This window comes from Epinephelus moara, chromosome 16, assembly GCF_006386435.1.
Source record: "Epinephelus moara isolate mb chromosome 16, YSFRI_EMoa_1.0, whole genome shotgun sequence".
NCBI lineage: Eukaryota > Metazoa > Chordata > Actinopteri > Perciformes > Serranidae > Epinephelus > Epinephelus moara.
Genome location: NC_065521.1, coordinates 33,716,792 through 33,737,095, shown reverse-complemented (window position 1 = coordinate 33,737,095; position 20,304 = coordinate 33,716,792). Strand labels below are relative to the sequence as shown.

Sequence of the window (20,304 nt, the reverse complement as noted above, 5' to 3'; positions counted from 1 at the left end):
ACAGTAGATCAGCAGTTTCTGAAATACTCAGACCAGCCCGTCTGGCACCAACAACCATGCCACCTGTCCAAAGTCACTTAAATCACCTTTCTTCCCCATTCTGATGCTCGGTTTGAACTTCAGCAGGTCGTCTTGACCATGTCTACATGCCTAAATGCATTGAGCTGCTGCCACGTGATTGGCTGATAAGCTATTTGCATTAATGAGCAGTTGAACAGGTGTAACTAATGGTGAATTTGCATCTTCAGAATCATTGTGCATATTGTGGCCAACAGCATCCCAAGAGAGACTGCTGGGCACCCAACAATAGAAGAGACTGCAAAACAGGCTGGATACACACCAACCTCACCTGGCTATTGTTTGATTGTTTTTCACTGAAAAGGATGTTCACTAAAAAGTGATACCTGAAGTGTTTTAGTGCCATTGTGAGAGTTTTAAGCATATTTTGATGATTATCGGGATAATATCATGAATCACAATCGTTTTGGTCAGAATAACTGAGACATAAAATTTTAGTATCATCCCATGCCTACTTGTATTTCCATTTCCTGCTGCTTTATACTTCTACTCTACTGTATTTCAGAGGGAAATATTGAGCATTTCAGTCTACTGCATTGATATACATAATATATAATATACACCTGTAATAATATATAAGTCACGGGGCAATTTTCTGTAGAATTACTCCTTTTACTTTTGATACTTGAAGGACAATTTGCTGTTGATGCTTCTGTACTTAATTCAAATTCTGACTGCAGGACTTTACTTTTACTAAGACGAAAGGTCTGAATACTTCTTCCACCTCTGGATATTATCCTTATGCATCCATTCAGGCTATAAACAACCTCTTCTCTCACCTGCTGGAAGTTGCGGTCTTATATCATAACACTTGCCTGATTTAACGCAAATCTCATCTTCACTCTGTCATGCTGTGATAGTGCTAAGGTCAGCACAGTCCTGATTTTTAGATAGAGGCAGTTCTCTGAGGCATATATAACTTAAGTGAATACACACTTTCATTTTTCTTCATATGATATGCTCCCCGCTCTCCTCCAGTCTCCTGAGGTGCCCCTTAGCCGGCGTTATGATGCTATCGTCTCTGAAGGTGATAGGTACTGAGAGCCCGGACGGTGTCTGAGAGTAGGATGAGAGAGGAGGAGGACTGTCTCTACTGGCCTGTGAAATATTCATCAAATGAAGCAGGGGCGGGTGGGGAAGTGCGGCAGGAGATGGAGAGGAGTCCACGGGGGAAAGAACATCATAGTTCAGGAGACACAAGGGAGGGAAGAGCGATACAGACCAGGGAGGAAGGAAATGTAGGAGGCAAAGAAATGTTTCTATTGTGTGGGAGCTGGTTGAAATCCCGAATATGATAGATAAAAAATCCCCACACGACAGTGGGGGAGGTTTTTATGATATTTCATCCATAAAGCAGCAGGTAGGGTAAGATAGAGACTGATGATGGTTTCCTAGAAATATCGAATTCTGACATTTAAAGTGATTTCAGACTCATATCCCTGAAGCACTGAAAAGGTTTAGCCAACAGCTCATGTCCCCTGTCTTCTCCTCTGTTGTCAATAACGACAGGAGGACCGGCCGTCCAAACCGATTAGGTGATCATTACACCTCCCTGCCCTGCAGCCTGCACCGAGGTGTCATCCAACAGTCAATGCTCTGGACATGATGGTGTTGATTTGCATGATCAATTCTCACTCATTATTCAGACTTTGACCTCCAGAAAAAATACAGGGGTTCAGCCTCTTTACAGTTCTGCAGAATACTGGTCAAATATTCACTGTGTGGACAGAACCTGACACAGCTAACTCCTGAAAACAATCCCCAACAAATACACTGTGTACCTCTGTTCAGGTATGTTTGCTAGAAACAACCGTGCCCAGGTTTTTTATGGAAATTTTCCAGCTTTTTCCGTAAATTAGTGGTGTACAATACAAAAAATTGTATAGACATTCATGTTTACCAGAAAATAAATCCTACCGTGATTTTGCACTCTATTTAAATCTAAAGTGCATGGTGCAAGTGCATTTACGGCGTGTCCATCTCCACTTTTGCAAGTTCAACTGCACATAATCAGGGCACAAAGTAAGACATAAGGAGTAAAGGGTTATTTTTTTAGTTCCTTAATTAATCATATGTGGATTATGGGTATAACTTGAATTCAACCAATTGGTGTCATCTTCCATGCCCTTTAAAAGTCAAGTGTGCCTACAGCTGGCACATTGCTATTTACATGGTGGATTTGGCAAATTTGACAAGCAAGTGGTTTTCTGCTCAGAGTAAAGCACTAAGAGCAGTGATGTCACTGCAGCAGATAACGTTTAAGTAGCAAAACTTAAAACTGTAGTTACGAACTTGACAGAGGAAACAGAACTAAACTTCCAGCTTCTGAAATAACCAATGTTACGTCCAAAAGTTACAGTGCTCCTTGTGAGTAAATGCGTGTATCGTCTCTCTTAATGGGGAGTCGGGCAGCAGCTCTGCTCTGCTCTCTGATGTGTTCACAGTTTAGAAAATGTAATTAATATTTTCCTCATTCATGATGCATTATTTCACCCACTTGCAACTCATCTGCTCGGGCCTGTGTGTGTAACAAGCAAAGTGTATGCACGTTGTGAACCCGCCTACGTAGGCACATCTTACTATCTGAATAATGCGACCTTTAAATAGCAGTGCCATTCTGACTTTAGAGCAGGTCTTTGTTTGTCAATGGCACAATCTGTTGCCTCAAAAATAGCAATACAACAATGTGCCTGACCACAACTCATTTTAAGATCTACACACCAACTAGCAGTGACAGTTGAGCTGTCACTTTCACTTTCTTTGCACCGGAAGTGAGATAGGGCCCTTTAAGCCCAGTTTAGACAAAAGATTGGCGATGAGATGAGTTGCAATGCATCTCTATGCAGCAACTCTCTGTACTTTTGTTCTGATTTCCAGCATTTCAGGTTTATTTAGTGGCTGAATATAATTTGTAGCTTCCTAAAATATGAATGAGTATAGTGATAGTGAGATACTAGCTACAGTTGCATTTGTAGTAGTGATGGAATGGCGAAAATCATAAACATAAAGAGCATCAGATGGACTGTATTCATAATCAATACGCCACAATAATACAAGTAAGCAGCGCCAATTAGTTAGTCAGTGAGCATGTATGTGTGGGAGGGGTCATGAGCACATACAGCGAGCAGCAGCGACCCACCGTTTGACACCGGCACACTGTGAAGACAGAAACAGAGGGCTTAGCTGGAACGGAGCACCTGCTGCAGCAAGTGAACACGCCGTCTGCGGTCATTTTGACTTGACCAGGGGACTTCATGATAAGCCGACTGGCTGTACAAACAGGTGACGTTCTTTACGTTTTAAAACCAGCCACCGGCGATTTGACTCGCGGAGTGGCAGGTGACACCATCAGCTGGTTTGAGTCAAGCTCAGACAGCCAGTTCACACTGCTGCAACTTTTCTCTGCAGCGTTCTAAAATGGTTTTGTCTCATCACGATTCTTTGGTCTGAACTGGGCTTTAAGATCAATGTCTCAACAAATAGATGAAAAGTTAAGGAATTACCAAGGTTAAAATTTATCCTGAGGTGAGCATGAACCAAATTTCACAGCCATTGATCTAATAGTTATTGTGACATTTAAATAAAAAACAAAAAAGTAAACCTGGTGACGGCACTGGAGGAAAAGTGAGGGGAAAGTCACTGGGTTCCATCCTCTGTTTTCATCCTCTGAATGTATGTTCAAAATTTCATGGCAATCCATCCTTTATATTCAGTCTGGACCAAACAGGTGGACTAACCACTCAACAGACAGACAGCCATCCTAGAGCTACACTGCTAATGAGTCTAAAGATACATACTGCGTAAAATATAGATATGAATATAAAGCAGTCGCTCGTAGGCTCTCACTTATTTTCTGACCATGTTGAAACTTGAGGCACTAAGATGATATTCATGCAGCTGTTATCTCTGTAGAGTTCTGTCTGTGCAGGCGGACCTTTGGTCTCTGCTCTCTTAATTAAGAGAAGGAGTTTCTGTATGAAGCATTTTGGTTATCCTTAATCCCAGAGGAGCCCTGCGGTTTGTTTCTACCTATTCTTGTTTGCCTCTTGACTTCTTTATTTTGACAACCAGTGACTCAGGGTCTCACTCTGTGTTCAGGGCATCGTTATTACACACACACACACTCACACACACACAATCCCCACTGTGCCCCTGGCTTTCAATCTCCTGTCTATAGTTTATTTTCTTTTTGGAGTGGCTCTTTGTTCTACTCAGGACTGTTTATTAGCGTGGTGAGTCAGCTTTTCATTCAGAACCAAACTCAGGAGGGAAATGATTTGGCTCCGATGTTTTTATTCCTGAATTATTTTTACCTTTGTGCTGCAAATGTTAGTGACCTGACTCCAAGATCACCCATTGTAAAGAGTGTAAACTGCAGTCAGTCACCGGTCCACAAAGCTTTGTTGGCTTGTAGCTGATTTCCTTTGGTTGTAACACGTACAGCAGGCTATCTAAATAATCATGTATCCGTCTATCACTTTGGTCCTGACCGAAATATCTGAACAACTATTGGATGGATTGCTTTGAAGTCTTCTACAGACATTCATGGTTCCTAGACAATGTATCCTGCCAACTTTCATGGTACGGTAAGATATTTTTCTGGGCATTTTAGACTTTAATTGACAGGACACGTGAGTGTGAAAGGGGGAGAGAGAGAGGGAGTGACATGCAGCAAAAGGCCACGGGCTGGACTCGAAGCCAGGCCGCTGCAGCAACAGCCTTGTACATGGGGCGCCTACTCTATCCATTAAGCCACCGACACCCCCAGTTGATGTTTCTATGGCACACTGTAGGCATCAGATGTGAAATGCCAACACCACAGAACCAGACATAATTTAGGAAAAGGTCGCTATTTAAGCAAAGTGTTTGTATATTACAGATACCCCCATTAATTCTCTATATATTTTTATTTGAGTAAGTTACTGTGGTTCTGCGGTCAGTGTTGATTTGCAGTGTATTTTGTATGCTCAGTTTTTACTAACAAGAATATGTAAAACCTATATTGTGAAAATGTGACATCTCTGTGTCTGAGGAATGATACTGCCCTAACAAAGATTCACCTTGCTCTATCAAAACATTGTCTCAGTAAACGTGATCAATATTTTTTTGTTCAGTATAAGTATTATTACTCATAATTTGTTCTTTGTCACTGATACATTTCAATGTTTTGTCCTGTGTCACCATGAACACAGTGCCACATTCAGTTAGAGACAGGTGGTAGAAAGCTTTGAATGTGCTGACGACACTTTAAAAACAAAAAGAAAGACCCGTAGCATTAATGGCAGTCTGGCCTACCAAGAGACTTAATAAAATATTCTCTAGGGAAAAACATCCTCACTTTTTTTTCATAGCTCTCTCTAAACAGGTAATGCAGCTGCAGAAAAAACAGCTTTGGTCGCTGGGTCCTCATTTGACGCTTCAAAATCGAAAAACAAGGTTTGAAGAAGGGGCGTCAAAGCAGTCTGACACATTTCGTAACACTTTTGGTGTGTGTTTGGCCTTTTAAATGTATGTATGTACTTCAAAACATGTGTGTCTGACACTTTAAGTTTGTTTGGGCTTTAGGGGTTAGGTTAATAAATTAAACCTTAACCACATTCTTTGGCAATGGAAACAAAAGTTTTGTTAGCACAAATCCAAACAACCACCTCAGGCTAGTATATTGCTCTGCTGGTACCAACTGGGTAACAGTCGAGTGAGGTTTTATGTGATGGGTGCAGTTAGTTTGTTGATCCAAATCACATTTGAGCTCATGAATTTTAGTATCTGCTCCTGAAGCCCCTGAATTCAAGAGGAGTCATCAAAATATTTTGACCTTTTTTAAGGAAGAGAATAGAGAGGGAGAATTTGAAATGAATATACAAAAATGATTTTTTCTTTTTAACAGATGTTGAGTATGTAACAAGAGATAAATGAGTGATTCACAGTGTATTTATCAGTATGTGTAAGTGAATGTGTCAGAATGCTATGGAGTTGTGTTGATGTGTTTGTAATGACTCGAGTTGCTGGCAATCGACTTAAAGTGGGTTCAGTCAAGCCTTGAGGACTGAGTAGGTGCTCCTGTAGAGTCACCCACATATTGACTCGTCATCCATGCCTTATTTTGCACTGAGACAAGTCCAACATGGACTGTAACATTTGCACTTCTGCTTTACATAAACGTTTACACATGACACATGATGAAATACCTGAAAAACCAGACATTTATCAGCCTCTGCTGTACTTTGTGTTTAATAGTCATTATCAAAACTTAGCTATCAACCTGCTAAGCTATGATGGTGGACATGGTAAACAGTATACCTGTTGAATAACAGCATGTTAAAGGTATACTATTGTATAGACTCATATAGACATAATCCCTCTTAATCATCACCAGAAGTGTGTGGCATTGAATTTTTCTGCAGAGACTCTGCCTTAATTTTTTTATTTTTCTTCTTATTTTCTGTAACGTTTACAGGCATGTACCTCCACAGCACTCAGTTGAGGTCGTGGCTTTATAAAGAGGTAGCGATCGAGTGCCAGACGATAAGCAGCAGGCATCCAAGAGACACAGCACCAAAAATACAGCTAAGCGAAATGCCAAGCAGGGGTGAAATTGAGGTTGGCTTTTACTTTCATTTTCGCTGGCAAGCGTGTTAACAAACAGTAACTGAATATCCTGCATAATATACCTTTAACAATGTGATTGTGAGCATGTTAGCATGCTGACTAGAGGTCAGCTGGTACTGGAGTTTTAATTCACGGTAATTTTATACACTTGTGTCAAAGATGTGTGATGGAGGCAGGAAATTTTACAGTTTAACAATAAACTTTACTGTTAAAAATGACATCAGTGCACTCAAACATTATACTTCATTGGGGATTTAACATAAATTATCCCAAGTATCTTTTTCTGCATTATGTTCTGTAAAAAAAGAGAAAGTTTTCATACTGCTGCATATCGGACAACATATACATTGATACAGATATATATGTGAAAGCCGAATAATGGCCTTTTTTATCGGCCAGCTGATATATGAGTCGGGCTCTTATGCTGACGTCTCTCTGTTCTGAGTACAACCTCACAGAGCTGCTGGCATGGCCGTAGACTCTTAGTCTTATTAATATTAATCCCTTTATTTATTTTCCTAAAGTTTATTCATGTGTGAAGGCACCCAGTACAGTTTTTCCAGGTCAACTGAAATCCTTGTCGGATTAAGGAGTCCTAAATTACACAAGCTGCACAATAGGATGCAACAAATGTGGATGTATTTTAGTGCTGGTCACCGTGGGCTGCTGTCTGCTCGCTGTTGCATTTAAATAGCATTTTCCCAGTGATAGCTGTTTAAGCGTGCGGCATAATAACAGTGAAAGTGTTGGCACTTAACGGCGACGGCTTTAAAGTCTTTGAAAACATTCCCATAAAACAACAGAGCACTAATGGATTGAACTTACCCTGCTGAGACATCTTTTAGCTGCTCACAGATTGCAAGACTTTGCTAAATGGATGGGAAAGTACATGGATTTGTGTTTCAGAGATTCTTTCAAAATCTGATGTGGCTCTAAAAACAGATATGTGTAATTATGTGCATAATGATTAATTACAGCAGAGCTCTGTTGAGTGCTTTTCAATACATGGGAAATTGTGTGTGAGTGACAGCTTTATTGATCACAGAGCTCTGAAGATTATAGCCTGTGTAAGCTTCAATCAGTAAGTAATGTATTAAATTCTGTCCAAAATGGATTGATTTTACCTTACTAACTGTAAAAGAGTGTTAAAAGCGTTCACATCACAATTAACAAGTAAAATGAACTTTCAGTTGTCAGAGTTTCTCTCTGTTGTAACCCTTCATGTTCCATATGATTTTTGCTGCAGAAAACCACTTTCATACGTGCACAATGATTTATTCATCCCTCATAACAAGCAGAACAAGCAGCCGCAGTATGCATGTTGTGCGGGCTTATACATGTTTGATGTTTTCATTCTTACCACCTCTGTCACATCAACTATTCAACAAGAGGCAGAGAAACAAGTGTCACCCGACGTCACCTCACTCCTCCATATCGATCGAGATACGGCTGAACATCATGTTCCTGTCATTCACATGGATTTTACATTTATGTAATGATTGATTTATTTATGAGGTACAGTAAGTGCAGACGTATGATCTGACACATTTATGCTTCCATTTATGGCGTAATGGGCTGAGCCTCCCTGACAGCTGGGTCAGTTCTTACAGATGTTTAACGAGCCAGCAGAGTTCACAATAAGTCAGTGAGTGTGTAGTGAAGGCCACATGCAGCATGTTGAAAAAGACGAGATACAAAACAGAGAGAGTGGATAGTTTAACCAGGCATTTGTTTACTGGATGTTTGTCAGCCATGTTAACTGCGTAACTCCAAGGATGGCATTGTGGCAATGTCAGTCTTCTCACTGGTCAGTTCACTACTTTGTCCCAGACTGAAATATCTGAACAACTATTAAAAGGTTAGCTATGAGATTTTGTACAGACATTGATGGCCTCCAGAGGACAATTCCTAATGACTTCAGGGTGTCTGCAGGTCCCTAATGTGTCTTAAATTCAGTTTTAGAAATATTAGGCCCTAAAATCAGAAGCAGAAGTAGTTTCCCAGTCCCAGAGGAGAAATTTTGATTCGTTACAGTAGCTCCAAGTTAGAGAATAAAGAATTATAAGACATAAGAAAGAGAGTATTAAATATAAATATATAAATATAATGAAATAAAATAAAATGGAAATGAAAATGTACATTTTAATAAAAAAAATAGAACTTGCTAATGCTACAGCGTTTAACACTACTACTTAAGATATAAAAATGTTAAAAATAATAAATATATGTTGTCTCTGTGCTGAAGCTGTAAGTGTGAAATTTAACTATCGTATATACATCAACTGAATAAACAAGAATAGATAATGATGATAAAGTAAGAAAATTATAGACCCTTGTGTGTTTGTAAACAGTGATGACGTATTTTGTGGGCGGAACCGAATTTGTGGCAGAAAGGGACAGTAGTGGTGTCAGTGTGAGCGCCAAAGGAAACATAAAAAGCACTATAACGTTTATATTTCTTAACCAATTGCAATAACTCATTTTTATATTTCTGACTTTATGATCTACTAGTCCATACCCGGGGATGTGTTATGTATAGAGGAATAAGAAATCAAAAACAGTATATTAGAGGAGATGCAAAATCAGAGCACTGTAAATGCACTGTGTAATAAATATTAATGTAAGACAAACAATGCACACTGTATTTAGAAACATGCTTTATGGCAAAGTACATGGAGCATAGTTTTGGCTGACGGCACGGAGGCACGCATACAGGTTTCGATCCGCAAGTGTTGGAGATAAAGGCTTCCCAGCCAAATTGTGGTCCCAGCGCGCATGCACAGCTTGCGCTGCTAATGGTGCTCACAGTATGAATGGGTAGTGGACAAAAACGCGAATATAAACAGTAGAAATGTCAGAAAAATGCAAAAACGGCATCGTGGCTGTCTGCACATGACCAAGATGAAAGCCTATGTGCAAGTTCAGAGAAGTAGGTCAAAGCAGTGAGGAGGAAAATGGATGATGACAGACGGACGGACGGAAGGAGGGACAGAGGTTTCTCCATTTAATAGTAGGATGTGTGGTGGAAAAAAAAGGTTCTGCTTATTTGAATTACTTAATTATTGATGTGGCGTAGGATAAATCATCGTAAAGATTGTACAAACTCACGTTTGTTAAGCATGGATTTGGCTTATTGTCCTTGGTTAATAGTTGTGGAGACGTCCCCATATAATGTAACCTAATGTGAAAGTACAGTTTATCAACGTGCTAGCGTGCTAGCTAGCTAACACTGTCTGCTTATTAACACCCTGATCATGACAAAGTATATCAACTTCCACCACTGCTCACTTTAGAAAGGCCACCGCAAGAAAACACGTTTTTGTTTATGTTAATGTATAGTCTATAATGTGCGTTGAGATAGGTTCCCAACTACATGCAGGCAGGGAAAATGAAAGGCACGCTAACATTTGCGATGTAGCTAAAGTAGATAGTGTGCCACCGATGGCTGACTGCTGACAGATAGAAACAAACAATGATCCATTGTCCGTTTATTAACTTAACAACAAACATGTTTTCTTGTGGTGTCCTTTATAAAATGAGCAGTGGTGAAAGTTACTATATTCTGTTATGAGCAAGGAATTCATAAAGACAGTGTTAGCTAACTGGTTAACTGTTACTTCACCATTAAATTATATTATATGGGGACGTCTCCACAAGTTTTAACCTAGGACAATAAGACAAATTCATGCTTAACAAATGTGAGTTTTTACAATTATGATGATGAGTTATTTTTCACCACGTCAGTAATTCTGTTAATTTAAGCCAAACACACACTCCTCTACCGAGCGTCCAGCAGCGATTATAGCCTGAATATCAAGATTATAATTAACTGGAGACAAAACTTTATTTTCTACTATGGTGTCCTCTGCGACGGTTATCTTTAAAAATGAAGCTTGTCTTATTCTGTATTCGTGTTCTGACATCCAGCGGCACAAGTAGACATTTTTATTCCGGGTATGTCAACTGTTTCTCTCCGATGTCCATTGTTTTTCTGCCACGAGTATGCGCACGCTACTGCTGTGACGTCCACTCAAAATTTTATTGCACAGTTGAATATCTGCACCCAATAGATCATTATGAATTATAAATTCAGGAGGTGAATAAAGTCCAGATTGCCAGTGTACTGACTCAGAGCAGCTGACACTCTGAGGGAGGAGTTGTGCAGGTTGATGGGAACTGGCAGGAATTCCTGTGGCGCTCTGTGGTGCATCTTGGGGGAATGAGTCTGTCACTGAATAGACAGCATCCTCCTCTCCTCTCTGAATCAGTTTACTGAACCTGCTGCCCCAGCACACGGCAGCAAACAGGGTCGCACTGGCCACCACAGACTCATAAAACATCCTCAAACATTGTCCAGCAGATGTTGAAGGACCTCAGCCTCCTCAGTAAATAGAGATGGCTCTGGCCCTTCTTGTAGAGGGCTCAAGTGTTCTTGGACTAGTCCAGTTTATTGTCTATATCCACCCCCAGGCACCTGTAGTCCTAAACAATTTCCATGATGACCCCATGGATGAAAACTGGGGTCAGCGGCGTCTTTGCCGTCCTCAGATCTACCACCAGCTCCTTTGTGTTTGTCACATTAAGCTGTAGATGGTTCTCTTCACACCATGTGACCGTCATTTAAAAGTCATTAAGTTTGAAATTGTGAGGTCTTTATTGCCACAAACGTTTGATCTCATTTTATTTTTCCATCTATTAATTACTTTTGTCAAAATGAGCCAAGCTCTTAATACATGAAAGTCCACATTTCTAATGTTACAAATCTTTAACCTGCCACTGAACCTAATTCCTACATAAGACCTGCCTCTGCATGGGACTACATATATACTGCTTACCTGCAATGTTTGAATGAGGAAAAGATGATTTGCCCAAAAATCAGTCTTAAATTTATTTCAAAATAAAAGGTCTGAAAAAGCATGCATTTAACTGAACTCCGGTGATCCTCAGATTTTTCCTCTTGCGGCAGCATCAAGTCAGTGTTTTGATTTGTCCAACATTTTGGTTAAATACTAAAATAGCTTCAGCTTTTATTTGTGTTTAGTGGAAATTAACAAATATCAGCATGCTAAACTAAGATGGAGAACACTGTAAACATTACACCTAAACATCAGCATGTTAGCATTGTGAGGATGTTAGCATGCTGATGTTAGCATTTAGCTAAAGCAAAACTGTGCCCAAGGGAAATCAAAAGTGTTTGAAGTTCAATTAGGAGAGACAAATGTTTATTACAAATTACAAGTGTACAGACATAACAGATGTTGTGATGATTAAGATTTGACAGACAGACTTTGGTGCTTAGACTCCACTGGGATATTCTGTCATCCAGGGGTATCAGAGCCTGGTGAGATGATACCAGTGACGTGACGACTCTGTATCAGTCTGGACTCCATGCCGGCCCAAATGCTTTCTAAAATTAAAATCCAATTGGTGCAAATCAGGCATCTGCATTGTAATTGACAACATAAGCAGCCATTAAGGGAATGCGTTGTAATTGACGCAGGCCGCAGCTTGCAGAACATAATGGCAGCTCCCAAAGCAACAAACACTAACATGAGCAGAATAAACATAGCAATGAGTGAAGTTATGGCAGAAACAGACTCAATAACAACAATTAAATGAGAACAAGAGTGTGCACTCATGAAGGTCCTTGGAGGAAAAAAACTTTTTTATCATTCCTCCAACTGGATTTGGCAAAAGCTTGATGTATCAACTGGCTCTGTTGGAGATGAAGAAGATGTTCCCTGGTGTTTTGTGACACTGATTAGCTGATGGAGTTTGTCTGGAAAGGGGAATACTTACGCCCTGAAAGTGTTTGGGGCTTCACTGAGTTCAGACTGGCACAGAGAGTGAAACACAATGTTGATCTCATGTCATCAGGATGGTCTTACCAGGCTAAATTTGTGCAACAGCAAAATAAATTCCCCATAGAGTCCATATACTGGAGGTGGTGGTGGTTAATGACTTATTAGTTACAGTTATTAGTTACTTTTCTCATAAGTAATTGAATTACTTCACCAGTTACTGCATTTGAAAGCAGTTAGTTACATGGGAAAGTAACTTTTGCCTTGTTTTTGCCTCAGTTCTCATATCAATGCACACTTTTTTGAGTGTTGCTGTGGAAGTCAGAGAAAAGTCAACTGTAAGATTTTATCTATGACTGTACCCATTATCACCATGATGAAAAGTGAGTAGTAAAACACAATAGATGTGTTTTAGTAGGTCTGTTCTACAGACGTTTATCCTCTGTAACCTTCACAGTAATTCAAGTCCTGCACATAAACCACAGCTCAGCCCACTATAGGTCTGATTTGTCCTTGATCTCAAGAGGGGAAAAATAAAGTCCATATTTCCAGGACAGCAAGCTCAAATTGCCTGATCTATCTTATCTGATCTGTTGGCCATTGTGTGCAGTGACAGTCTAATGTTGACTGACCGATTGATTGACAGTATTTACTGTGCTGCCGTAAGGTTGGGCAACTGGGGATGCGCCGGTCGATTGGCTGTTGTGAATCACATTGTTATTAATGACTTATAGAAACATTATGTGCAATAGTTCGCTTTCCACCTTGTCTTCCCCTGTCTCTGTCACACACACACACACACACACACACACACACACACACGGTGGACGGTGCACAAAAAAAGGAGCAGCATGATGATAGACTAACAATAAAGGTGTGTCGCCGTGCTTTTGGTTAAAGAAGTATTTCACTGCTGGACTTATGAAATTAGTGCTACATGACCAGAGAAAACAAAGAAAAAGGACTATAGCATTCGCTTTTGCTCAAGAGGTAGAATAGAGAAGAGGTAGACAGAATGCACAGCACTGCACTTGACCAATAAATGCCCCCGCTGGTGGGTGACATAATGGGAACTCGTGCAATTGACATAATGGCGGCCAGCTGGTAACAAAGAATCTCGTATTACAGCTAAATGGTGACTTGTTTGTAAAACATTTTAGTTGAGAAATAGGCAGTAACAGAATCTTGGTTGAATAAATCTTAGGTTTATTTTTTTCAGCCTCCGTTTTCACTATGCAGGAAACAGTATGGAGCCCACTTCCTGTTCACAAACGCTCACTCTTACAGTGAAACAGTACAGTAAAATATGTTTCTGAAGACATTTTAGGCAAGAAATAGGCAAAACAGTAACGTAATCTTGGTTTATATTTGATAAGCACAGTTTGATCTGAGTTTGGTCTGAGAGAGAAAGAGAAATAGGGTCGGGTGTGTCTTTTAATCCAGCTTTATGCTCCTTGTGTCTGTGGTGCGGGCCATACGAAAATGCGAAAGTACAGCTTGTAGTTCTAGCAGCAGCCTAAGAGCCAGCAAAGCTCTGCCGGATGACGCAGTTCTGCTGGGAGGGGAGCAGGGAGATCGGGGCACTGGTTCGATGGAGGGAAGTTTACCCCAGTTCATTTACAATTACGGCGGACATTGTTACAGTATGTTACAAAGCTGGTTAGAAATCGGCAAAGTATCCCTTTCCTTGTGATCAGCTGATAAGGTGAACTCGGTCTCACTCCAATGAAAAAAGCTCTCCTTTCATGTCGGCACAATGCCTCTTGAGTGTGTCAACACACAAATACAAAGGATTCACATAGTACAATATTCATTTAAAAACCTGTGAAAAAACAAGGTCTGTATCAAAAAGACTTTAAAGTTTCAGGTCCAGACAGCAGCAGGGGGATCAGTGGAGATCTGGAGGTCACACCCTGCAGAAGAAGTGGAAGTTGTGGTTATAGTTTAACAGTGCCTGGCAGCATCAGAGGGAAACGTGGCGGGAGAAGGATGAGAGTGAAGGTGGTGAAAGTCCAACTGGGGCTGGCGGGAGCAGTGGTGGAAGTGTCCAACAAACGCTGTCCTTCACCCAAGAGAGCGGTGTTCACGTCCCGTAAGATTCTAAACCCAAACCTGTTCTTTTTCCTAAACCCAACCACATGTGTTTGTTGTTGATGGAAAAAAAAACAACATCAATTTGTGGTGTTTTACTGACGTAGTGCTTTTATTTTGAAAGAGACTGTATGTAAACAGTAAATTTCCTTTGAAAACAGAAGTGTATTTTGAAAGAAGACAATGCATGTAACAGGCAGAACTTGACAAAACGGTGTCCCAGAATGTCAACAACCAATGCACCCAGGGTACCTTGCACATCATATGTGGACGTGGAAAGTCCATGACGAAACGTCAATATGTGACGAGATCAGACTGAGAATGTGTTGATAAAACAGCCGATGTCTTAATTGACAGCCTCTGACAATGACAGCAAGAAATTATGAGTGAGCATGTGTGCAATGTCAGATGGTATGAGAAATAAATTACAGGCCTAAATATTCAAACGTATTGTCTTCCTGACTAAACTTTTGACAGAGCTTCATCATTTTAAATAGCTGCACTCAAAGGCGATTCTGTGATTTGTGAGTTTGTTTGAAGAGTCTCCCCTGGAGGGAATAAATCGTGTTGCACTCGTTTGTTCACGTGAAAAATGACAGAAATAGTTGTGTAACATGTAAAAACCGAGAGCTCCTTTCTAACCTCTGCACAGCTGGACGGTCACAGTGTGAAGTGGGTGTGAATGTTGGATTGTCGGTTTCAGAGAGTTCAGAAATGGTCGGACACAGCAAGGCCACCACCCCGCCAGGTTCAGATGCCAGAAAGGTGGAGGAGGAGGGGGTTTCTGAAAGCTATTCGACCATGTGACAAGCAGTTGTGATGAAGTATAGTGGCGCCTTAGGTACAGCTTCACAGCTGCAGACTCTTCAGTCTTGTTTACGTGAAACAAACATTTCCTCTCAAAGAAACAGGTCTGTCAGTTTGTTTGTACACATATTGTTTGTGGCCTGTCGTGCATTTCATTTGCCTTTCTCAATGGCGCTGAATGTTTTTTTTCCTCCACACTCACAGATTGATGTTTTGCTCCTACAACCAGCAGTCTCTGGCTGACTTTACATGATAGATGGGCGAAATGTTTAAACTGCCCTTGGCAGGACCCAAACTCTTTCTCAACAATTACTTGGTTGGTTTGTTCTTTCTAATCATAGATATGTCATTCTGTGCCATAACACTGAACAATAGCCTGCTCCGAGCGTTAGCAGCTAAACTCCCCCTTTCTCTCTCCCCCTCTCTCTGTCTGTCTCTTTCGCTTTACATCCCTGCTCTCCGTTATTCCCTGCTCTCCCACTCTCTCCCTTATCCTCCCTGCATGGGTTATGTGACTCATACGACACTAAACGCTCTAATGCAAGATTAACTCTCCGCCAAAGAAAGCTCAATATTCATCCCTCTATTTACTATCGTGCACTCATGGCTGTTTAAACATGTCATGTGGGCTCTTGCTGTTATCTCACACAGCTTTCACTCTAACATCTTAACGTCCTGGCTTTCCTTAAAAATTAAGGCTACATTCTTCCTGGCTGGAATGCCTGGTCTCCATGGTAACGTCAGGTCCATTATAAAGTGCCATAAAGAGCGTGCGAGGGAATGTTAAATCACCAGTCTGCCAGTCTCCATCACCTCACTGGGTTGATTGTGTAACCCACAAACCTCACAGGACAGCCTCCCTTCCCTCTTCGCTCTCCTTTTCTCTTCCACTCTCCCCGTCTCACCTCTTTCTCTTCCTGTCACACATTCTCCTTTTATCTCATTCCATCTCTGTCGTACACACACAGACATGTTCACACACACACACACACACACACACACACACACACACACACACATCAGAAATGGAGTCAAACACTGACCCCCAGTGGATTGTTATGAAACCTTTGCAGTTTTGCAAAGCTAAAAAGAAATCTCTTTCATGTCTCTTTCAGGTCTTCACTCGCTATGGGAAGTGTTACACCTTTAACGCTGGCGGTGATGGACGCCCTCCCCTCATCACCACCAAGGGTGGTATGGGTAATGGACTCGAGCTCATGCTGGACATTCAGCAGGATGAATACCTGCCTGTGTGGGGAGAAACAGGTGAGGGGAGGGGGACGTCATTTATTTCATTCAGTCTCTGGCAGATCTGGTTATCTGTCACAGTGTGTGTGGGCAGATGTGTGGGCAGGTGTAAATACCTCGCAGTGTGAAACTCAGGGACACAACTCTGCAAAGTGTCTGGATTTATTCCTGAAACACATTTTCACAGTTCGCTGCTCTGATCCCATGTTCTTTGACTCCTTGCAGATGAGACTTCATTTGAAGCCGGAGTCAAAGTTCAGATCCACAGTCAGGATGAGCCGTCCTTCATTGACCAGCTCGGGTTTGGAGTGGCGCCCGGGTTCCAGACGTTTGTTTCTTGCCAGGAACAGAGGGTACAAACTGTTGCACTTAAATCATCTTTATATATCTTACCTACATGACATTTATCAAATAAGTTTGCCCAACCTGGTGTTTATCTAACACCTGTATGATAGTCTGACTGCTCGTGTTTCTCGCCCTCTTCGACCTCTTTTCAGCAGCATAGACCTTTTCATTGCTACTCTGTTGCTAGGGGAACAGATTTGGCCTCATGTCAGCGACTGCATTAACAAACATTGCAACAGGAAATTCAAAGGGGCCTATTTAAAATGTTTAATGTTTTCAAGCTAGAAACGCTGTATTGCTTTGTGGCTGTCTCTCAGGAATTAACTCAGTGAATAAAATTTTATTATTACTTCGAAGAATAAATATTCAAACCTGTTAGCTGGGAAAAAGAGAAGAGACTGAGGAGGGATCCCTCCGTCAGCTGTTACTGGAGACACCCTAGTTTTTTAGGTTTTCTAGGACATGGCCATATATATTAGAGCTAAAACAGTCAATCCATTATTTATCAGTTGTCAGCTATTAAATTCTTAAAGTTAACATTCTCTGATTGTTATGGCCTCTCTAAGCAGACAAAGGCTCAGCTAGAGACCGGAACATATGAATGGACGCCAGATGCAGGCAAACAAAGTTTTATTATTAACAACAATGAAACAATACTTACAACTCAAAGGAGGAAACAAAAGATGGGGAAGTTGCTGGGCCAATCATGTAGCGAGCTGTCGGACCCAGCTCATCCCCCTAACTACCTAAACTGAACTAAACTTAACCAAACAAAATCAGAAACTGAACTAGCGGTAATCTCCAACCCAAACTAAAATAACAAAGCCACTAACTAAATGGGAAGAAACCCCCCCCCCACTACTCCAGTACTGCTGCTACTGCAGGCATGTGTCGCTGTTTGTCTCAGTGTGTCTCCCTGCAGTCCGCCCCTCAGCTCCCTTTTATCCTGTCCCCCCAGTTGCTCACAGGTGCTGCACTCCTAGAAAGAGAGACAGGTAGACCAACCACACCCACTAGAGTGCGCAATATGACACCGTACAATGTTCTGGTTTCTTTTCTCCTCTATGACAATACACTGCATAACTTTGGGTTGTGGACAAAGGGGGATTTTGGTAAACACTGATCAACATGTTTCATCATTTTATGACGTTCACAGACCAAACAAGAAATCAGTTACTCAAATAATGGATTACTTAATTGATAGATTGATCTATAATGAAAATAATTGTTAGTTATAGCCTTAAAAGATATTAGAAAATCACTTGTCTATTCAAACAGAAATAAATTCAAATTAAATTTAATGTAGCTGTTTTATTCTTGTCTCTTATTTGCATGATTTCTTCTGAAACTGTCAGCATCCTGTTTTTGATTCATGAATATTTGTCTTCATTTGCTTTCATTTGCTTTTTTAACTCCTTTTTTTGCAGTTTTCACAACAACTGTATACATTGCATTTATTTTTGTATCGGTAACACTCTTTCTAAGTGTGTAAACTGCTTGTGTATAGTAAGTGATGCGTGTGTGTTGCAGCTGATATATCTCCCTCCACCCTGGGGAGACTGTAAGGTGACAGCGATGGATTCAGACTTCTTTGACAGTTACAGCATCACAGCCTGTCGCATCGACTGTGAAACACGCTACCTGGTGGACAACTGCAACTGTCGCATGGTGCACATGCCTGGTAGGAAAAGACTTTAACTGTGTGTTATATCATTGACGTTGTAAGTGAAAAACTACTGTAGAAAATGTCACTGACTAGATGTGTTGCTTTGGTTGCAGGCGACGCTCCCTACTGCACCCCCGAGCTGTACAAAGAATGTGCTGACCCAGCACTCGGTAAGAAAAACGCTTGGTCCACGTCTGGTCTGAATCTTTAAGGAACAGATGCGGAACACACACACACACACATCATCCCATGGCATCTTAAAGTCACAGCCGCACTGATCTCAAAAGGTCAAGCTGAGCTCTGGTTTCCTTCTCTGCAGATTTCCTGGTGGAGAGAGACAATGATTTCTGTGTGTGTGAGACGCCCTGCAACATGACCAGATACAGCAAAGAGCTGTCCTTCGTCAAGATCCCCAGCAAGGCCTCTGCCAAATATCTGGCAAAGAAATACAACAAATCTGAGCAGTATATTAAGTAAGAATCAGCCGTTATGGTTAAATGAAAACACTGAACTGAAGTATTATTTTTTATGAAATGAAAGTTTTCAGTTGCTGACATTGCATTATTTTTTTAATCTTAAGACATTTATACAATATATGTTTTGGCTTTAAAGGGGGAAAAAAAACAAGATATAAAAGCAAAAATGTCACATACATTATTCTATATTTAATTCATAAATACAGACAATACATTTATGAATCAAAGCAAATATATGATGGGCTAATACTTGACTTTAAGACCATCTCTTTAGCATATATAAGCAGTATAGAAACATTTAATAAGTGCTTTCATGATTTAAAGTAAAGTTGTTACCTACAGTGGAATATTAATGTCTGACTTTTTCTCCACAGGGAGAACATTCTGGTTCTAGACATCTTTTTTGAGGCTCTCAACTATGAAACTATTGAACAGAAGAAGGCTTATGAAGTGGCTGGACTTCTAGGTACATTAGTTCCATTATACACTGTGAACAAGTTATCTTTCTGTCTTTATGTTAGATGAAGTTTTTAATCCGCTTGTGTCTTATTACTCCAGGTGATATCGGTGGTCAGATGGGACTTTTTATCGGGGCGAGCATACTCACCATTCTGGAGATATTTGACTACCTTTACGAGGTGAGACTCAGACAGAAGAATCCCGCTGCATGTAGAGCTGTAGCTACTGGACCACTGAGGAAGCAGAGATCTTGTAGTGGGTGGGAACGTGGGTGTTTTAGCAACCTTAGAGGAGCTGTAAAATGTACACATGGTTGTATCTTATAAACAGATACCACTAGTTTTAGATTCAGTGGCCCTCATTTACAAAACAAAGCTGTAGTCGCAGAATTGTTATTAGATCGTATTCTGACTGGTATGTAAGTATTTGCAGCCACATATTAATCACTTAAAAATGTATAGCCTATGAGAACATATGTTTTAAAGGCCCACCTCGACGCATGCTCTTAAGACAACTCAGAGTTGCGTGGCTCTGTGGGACGGGCTCTAAGCTGAGCAAAGGCTAAACACCACTGGTGCACAGTTGTACTTGATCTGAACTTTTTTTAACACTGACAAACCAAAGCATGTTAATATCATTTATCATTAAAACACCATTAAGGAGAAATAAATAAACCCTAAATACTAGTAGCCTAGGTGATTACATTTTTACCGGTGTCTAGCAA

General features: G+C 40.7%; 1 protein-coding gene across 1 annotated transcript in view; it reads left to right on the top strand.

Moving 5' to 3' along the window:
• LOC126402979 (acid-sensing ion channel 1-like) overlaps positions 1 to 20,304 on the top strand; it is a 76,344-nt gene that overhangs the window by 50,135 nt on the left and 5,905 nt on the right. Inside the window, exons 3-9 of the mRNA XM_050065359.1 lie at positions 16,502 to 16,652; positions 16,860 to 16,987; positions 18,510 to 18,660; positions 18,759 to 18,815; positions 18,965 to 19,118; positions 19,496 to 19,587; positions 19,680 to 19,759. Coding sequence (XP_049921316.1) covers positions 16,502 to 16,652; positions 16,860 to 16,987; positions 18,510 to 18,660; positions 18,759 to 18,815; positions 18,965 to 19,118; positions 19,496 to 19,587; positions 19,680 to 19,759 — 813 coding nt within the window. The remainder of the gene's footprint in view (positions 1 to 16,501; positions 16,653 to 16,859; positions 16,988 to 18,509; positions 18,661 to 18,758; positions 18,816 to 18,964; positions 19,119 to 19,495; positions 19,588 to 19,679; positions 19,760 to 20,304) is intronic.